This window comes from Frankliniella occidentalis, unplaced genomic scaffold (assembly GCF_000697945.3).
Source record: "Frankliniella occidentalis isolate FOCC.00 unplaced genomic scaffold, Focc_3.1 Scaffold79, whole genome shotgun sequence".
NCBI lineage: Eukaryota > Metazoa > Arthropoda > Insecta > Thysanoptera > Thripidae > Frankliniella > Frankliniella occidentalis.
Window position 1 is genome coordinate 51,970 of NW_026267209.1, and position 6,236 is coordinate 58,205.

The following is a 6,236-nucleotide window of genomic DNA, read 5'->3' on the forward strand; positions in this document are numbered from 1 at the left end:
GGGCGCCACATGGCGCCACCACCTTAGTTCGGATGAGGGAGCTGTGTTGCGGGGAGCTCCTGCCCCGGGCCCCCTGCCCCGCGGCCGCCGTGCTCCCGGGCGCCGCCGCGGCAATTACCGGGGCCGTGTAACGCGCTGTTGTATACGAGACCCCCGCGCCAGCGCCGCCGCCGTCGGCCGCCTCCGCCCCAAATCGTCTTCCCCGGCAGCAGCCCCCTTTCGCTCCCCAACTCACCCTCGACGACGCCCTGGGCGTCACTTCCACGTCCTCCTCCTCCGCCTCCCCCTTCTCGTGGCCATGACCGTGGTGCCCACCCATATAGCCTTCAGGCTGTGGTGGATCCCTTACTACTACGCTTTCACCCCGTTGAGACAATGCACTCTTGGACCTCCCCAGACTCTGACCTTGTTCCCGAGCGGTATGCTTCTGTTTAGGCCTAACATCTCTCGCTCGCCCTCAGCTTGCTGAGGCAAATACGAACCGCATGTTGTTGTTGTTGTTTTCTTTTTAATGCGGCGTGGCGGTGGTACCCTTCGTGCGGTAAGCGTGCCTCTTTTGTTGACTCTAAGAATATTTACTCCAAACGGGTCGGAGCGGGAGAGAGCGGCTCGCGAAATGAAGCCGTTTTGGAGTCTCTCTCGCTCTCTCTGGATGGTTTTGCGCGCGGCATTACGTGGCTGCCCGCTGACGCACGCCTGACGCGAGCCTGAGGGAGGGACGCCCTAGGAGTTCCGCGCGCCCCGGAGCGCGGCGGCGTCGCTTGATCCTTTTAATGAATACATTAGCGGCTGCCGAGCTCCACCGCGAGCCCGGCCCGGCCCGGCGGCCGGGGACACCGAGGCCGCCGTGCTTCTTTTGTGATTCGCCGAGCCGAGGCGTCCACCACCACCATCACCACCACCACCCCTAACGCGATTGGGACTCACCGGTGAACGACGGGTAGTGCCGTCTCCGGGGCGCTGCTGGGCGGGCCGCCGGGGCTGGACCGGTGCGCTGCTGCTGCTGGTGGCAGCCGCAGAGCGGGCAGCTGCAGGTGGCGGCGGCGGTATCCAGGAGGCAGCGGGTCATCGCCATCCTGCAACACGAAACAACGGGGCCGCGGTCAGTTGGGGGTTCATGGGGATGGAGGCTTCTTCCTATCAATAAGGCGAGTCCCCCCAAACAGATGGCGCTCCTGCATCACAGGGCGCGCTAAACGGATAGTGTAACCGCGCCGCCCAGCCGTCATGTGGGTCATGGGGTCGGCGACGACGGCGCCCCCGCAGGCCCTGAAGGCCTGAGGACGCCGCCGCAGCTGCTTGGCCTCCAATTCGCCGATTTGAAGAGCGGCCGTGCCGCGCCCTGGCCCTGGCCGTGCCGTCCTCTCTGGCCCGCGGGCTGCCCCGACGGGTTATCTCGGCCGAGCCAAAGAGACCGCGACCATATCCACAAACGCACGGCTCCGCTACGACAACCCTTTTTTTTTTCGACGATACAACATAATAACAATAATTCTCCTCCGAGCGTGCGGAAGCCCCGGCGATTGCCGCTATCTGCGGACTCGGCTCGGTAGCAAAGCCTCGTTTTGTTGTTGACTTTTTTTTTTATTTGTGGGAAAACCGGTCCTTTGGGCTCCAGCAACAAGACGGCGAGCATGCGATGACTGCTACGCGGCCCCGAGGTTGCGCACGGCCGGCTTCTGCTGCTGCTGCTGGACTTGGCCTCACATAACTTGTCCTTCTCGGCGGACGGCCTCGTGTGTTTGCGCCGGAGGTACCGTGGTGCCGCTGTTTGTCCTGGGCAGATTGGGGAGGGCCACCAGTGCGGTTCTCCGCCTCTCTCTCTCGCTCGCCCCCTCTCTCGCTCTCTCTCTCCCGGGGGTAGTGGATGTCGGGGGTGGGTGTGACGGCCAGCTCGGGCGCGTTATGGACGGACGCCCTGCCGCCGCGGCCGCACCTCGGCGCCCACGCCCCGGGTGGGTTGGGGGGCATCCCCCTCTTATTCATCCACCGCCACTTAATCATCCTTCTTTTGGGGGGGACAATGAGCGTGGGGCGCGCGCGCCGGGGGAGCCAGCCGCGCGGGGGGCGGGCGAGGAGGACAACGTGCTGCTGCGGGACCGCGGGGGCGGCTATGACATTTACGTCTGATTTACGTTACGTAAGAGACGAGATGACGCGACAGAGGAGAAAACAAACGCTCATTAAAAGAGGAAGCTATTATAAGTCACTGTTGAAAAGTGAAAAGGGCGTAAGTCCAATACTTCCGTGGACTTACGCTCTTTCCACTTTTCACCAGTAGAGTGTGGACCAAATGAAACAACTTTAAAGCAAAAGTGCATTTTTTTTTCGTAATCTTATGGGTTTGGACGAGTTATATGAGAGCAAGGCTGGCGTTACCGTAGTCATTTAGTCGTCGGTCTCGTCGTGATTTTTCACCCCCCAGTGTCGCTCTGCGGGAGGGTTTGTGCCGATGGACAGTCAGCCGGGGATAAGCGGGCGGGCCACGAGCTGTTAATGGCGTCTGTTACCGGACACCCTTGAGGAGGAAGGGGTGTGGGGGTGGGGAGACACCTTGCGCTGCAAAGGAGGAAAACGAGAGATTCGGACAGGACTCGAAACAGAAGGGAAAATAACAATAAGAAAGAAAGAAAGAAAGAAAGAAAGAAAGAAAGAAAGAAAGAAAGAAAGAAAGAAAGAAAGAAGCCAGCAGGAAGAATAGAGAGCATCTTTCGGTCTTTTGTCATATACTTATCGGTTCGAGGCGGGTACTTGGCGTGATACGCTCGCGACCGTTTGACATTTTAAATGACCCGCTCATGCAACACTTATCATGCCACTCGGCGTGCCAGGGCGGCAAGGGCGCGGGGCGCGGCGGCGACAGCCTCGTCGCCGACCTCAAGCCTGCAGGGCAGGATGCCCGAGCCGAGCGCAGCTGTCGCGAGGCGGAACTGGCGGGGCAGGGCGGGGCGGGGGTCGCTCTCATTGTCCCCCCTCGGCTGGTGGAGCGTGGGGGCTGGGGGCGCCGCCGTTCTTCTCGCCCTGCCCGTCCGATAACGCCGCCCCTGTTAAGTAGCGTTTCTGATTCGGCCCACCTGGGATCCGACTGATAAGCTTTTGGTAGAGTGATAAGGAGGCCCGCTCAACAAATCGAGTGGACCGGACCGACGCGCGCGTCGCGTCACACCCCCTGGGCTGTGACTGAGTCACGCCGCACGGCACGACGCACATGACCTGTGACGTGAATGCCCCAGCTGCGTGCTCGTGGTGCACCGGATGCTGGGATGTGGTTATTCGCCCACCGTTGCAACCTGCTGCCTGTCGTTCCGGCTCTGCCAGTCGGTACGCCTCAACGCCTTGATTGCCTTTCTATGGGTTCAGCATGCGGCGGGTACAATCGACTCTAGGCGATAGAGCGTTAGTCACACAGTAAGAGAGAGAGACAGACAAGCTGATAGGCATTCTGCCGCTGCTTAACGGCCAGACAGCGCGGTGCCTGGACGGCTGATGCGTGACCTCCTGGCACACCCCCGCCCTGCCCCGCCCCGCCTTGCGACGTCTGATAATGCAAGATACTCTCCTTCCTGCGGCCTTTTCCACTGCAACTCATCATCGCGCGGCCGATCCAACTGAACCGATCAGAGGCGGGGCCGCCAGCCGCGCTGGTGAAAAAACTATTAAAAAAAATGAACGAATAAGAGTGGAGATAAACAATGAAAACGAAACGAAAAAAAAAATCGAAAAAAGAAAACGTCTGCCGGGTTATCCCTTCTCCCTCCCTCTCTCTCGGTGCGGCACACGCCCGACCAGGGCGCGAGTCTTCTAGAACTCATCTCTCTGAGGACGGAAGTCCTTCCTCTGGACTGACTTTACCCCCTTTTCAAACAACGATTCCACCCCCCACCCCCGGCCAAAGAGGTTTCGTCGGGTTTCACCCCTTTAGTCTAATCAGCGAATCGTTGCACAACTGGCGCCACTGGGTCGCCAGTGACGGGGCTGCGACTCCAGAAGGGTACCTCCACAAGGTGATACAGTAAAGAGCGCTTTCGTCCCTAGCAACATAATTTTAGCAAAAGTTTTCGTCGTGCCTTTTTGAAGTTCGTCGAATTTCACTTAATTAACATTGACATAAATGTTTCCAAAACACCATCAAGTCAATTTTCCCTTTATGGTTCCAGGTAAAGTCCTGGATCTAGGACTCTAGTTCCGGGCGCACCTCCCCTCGCCGCCCAGGAGGATGTCGTCGGAGGAGCTGCCGGGGCCGGTCGCGCCCCCGGACCGCCTGTTCGCGGCCGACCGGCCCAAGAACGGGCGCGCCAAGTGCAAGCGTTGCAAGGAGCCGGTGGAGGCGGGCAAGCTGCGCATCGCCAAGATCGTGCCCAACGCCTTCAGCGCCTCGGGCGGCTGGGCCAAGCAGTGGTTCCACCCGGCCTGCCTGTGGGAGGCCTTCTCCAAGCAGCGGCCCAGCACCAAGAAGATCGAGGACCCGGAGGGCGACATCGAGGGCTGGGAGGACCTCATCCAGGAGGACATGGACGAGATCGTCGCCTACCTCAGGAGCACGGGCGCCAACCGTGAGTTCTTTTTTTGTTTTTATTTCCCCTCCTATTTCATTTCATTCTCCCTTGTATCTCATTCCTAGTGGCTTGGAAGCAAGACGGTCGCCGAGTCGAAATAGAATGGTAATTAAAATTGAAATGGTAATGCCGTGGGGTGTCCGTCATTGCTGTGGGGAGACCGCTCCGCGCGCCGCCCGCCCGCTGCCAGGCGTGGGCGACCCCCCGAGACCCCCCGAGACCCACTCGGCGGCGCCTCCCCGCCGACCGCCCGCCCACGCGATCGAGCGGCGCGCCGTCCGGGAGGCCGCCGGCGAGGCGCTCAAGTGCGCGACCACGCACGCATCCCAATATGCCGGTCGCCGACATGCTTTTTTTTTGCTTGACAAAAGTCGTTTCTGACGTGTGCGTGTTTTTCAGCGCCGTCGCCGCGGGCGACGCGCAAGGAGGGCGACGCTACCCCGAAAGCGAAGAAGCCGCGGGCCAAGAAGGAGGTCAAGGAGGCAAAGCCGGTGACCCCGCCGCCGCCACCGCCGCCGAGCAAGGACGACTACTTCAGGGCCTTCCGCAAACTCTGCGTCGACCTGAGCGCAGAGCCCAGCTACCTCGCCAAGACGGCGCTCGTCACCAAAGTGTTCACCGAGGGGACCGACGGCGGTGCGTATACACTCACTTGATTTGTATCATTCGATTCGTACGACTTTCAGCAATCGAATTCTCTGCACACATTTCTGCGTTGATTTGAACACTTTTTTGCATGCATTTGCACGAAAACATGTGCAGTTTTGCGCACGAATTTGTTCGAAACGAAACTTAAAGTTTTAACATTAGCGCGAAAGTTTGCACAAAACTATAAAAAATACATTGAGCGTGAGGAAGATGATTTGCACTTACTTGTAACGGGCGGCGCTGAAGTCAACAGGTCGCTGTGCGGCGGGTGTGTGGCGGGGCGCGCGACGGGCGTGCGAACGAGATGAGCGGAGGAGGAACCGGCGAGGGTAGCCGGCACTAAACACACACTCACACACACTCTGTCTCTCTTTCTCTCCAACTTTCTCTCTTTTCTCTTTCTCTCACACTCGTCTCCCTGATACGCGGACGCACAAGCGAACTTTTTTCTTTCTCTCTCTTTTTCTTTTTATTGCCGTTCGCTGTGTTATCCTCGTCGCGTAAAGGTATCTCTATTGGTCCAGCGGGGCGCTCGCGGGAGGCTGCGTGTGCATGCGACGGGCGCTCGAAGCGTTGTGACTGTCGCGGTTTGGCGCACTCTGCCTTTGATTTGTCCCCGCTCTGTCTTCCCTCGTCTTATCTTCTCCCCTCACCCCGGCTCACCCCTTCCTCGCCCCTCTCCCCCGTCCTCCTCCGTTATGTCTTCCCTCTTCTTTTAATCTTTCGGTTCTGCCCGGGGCCGCCTCGCCCCGCCCTACTCCCCCGTCCCCTCCTCGCTCGTTCGTAAATACACACACATTACAATCAGCGCGTCATCTTTTCGCGGGTGCCCCCGCTCTGACCCTTCCCCCGCCCGCCTCGCCCCGCCCCTCGAAGCAGCGAGGTGAGAGGGCAGAGGTTTCCGCGAGGGTGACAAGAGGCGATTGCAACATTGCGCGCCCGGCAGCCGCGATCGCGGCGGGCGGGCCAAGGGGTCGGCGAGGACGCACTGGAACGCCTCGAACTGGATGCAGCTCCATGCCCCGCCCCACC

The 6,236-nt window shown here is 59.9% G+C and overlaps 2 protein-coding genes across 2 annotated transcripts in view; one reads left to right on the top strand and one right to left on the bottom strand.

Annotated features, from left to right (window-relative positions):
* The window catches only part of LOC113208719 (uncharacterized), an 11,296-nt gene extending 5,478 nt beyond the window's left edge, over positions 1-5,818 (bottom strand). Inside the window, exons 1-2 of the mRNA XM_026425858.2 lie at positions 5,430-5,818; positions 928-1,076 (exon numbers count right to left, since the gene is read on the bottom strand). Of these exons, the coding sequence (XP_026281643.1) occupies positions 928-1,075 (148 nt within the window). The 5' untranslated portion in view covers position 1,076; positions 5,430-5,818. The remainder of the gene's footprint in view (positions 1-927; positions 1,077-5,429) is intronic.
* The window catches only part of LOC113208718 (DNA ligase 3), a 27,100-nt gene that overhangs the window by 6,310 nt on the left and 14,554 nt on the right, over positions 1-6,236 (top strand). The window contains exons 2-3 of the mRNA XM_026425857.2: positions 4,158-4,553; positions 4,956-5,192. Of these exons, the coding sequence (XP_026281642.2) occupies positions 4,217-4,553; positions 4,956-5,192 (574 nt within the window). The 5' untranslated portion in view covers positions 4,158-4,216. The remainder of the gene's footprint in view (positions 1-4,157; positions 4,554-4,955; positions 5,193-6,236) is intronic.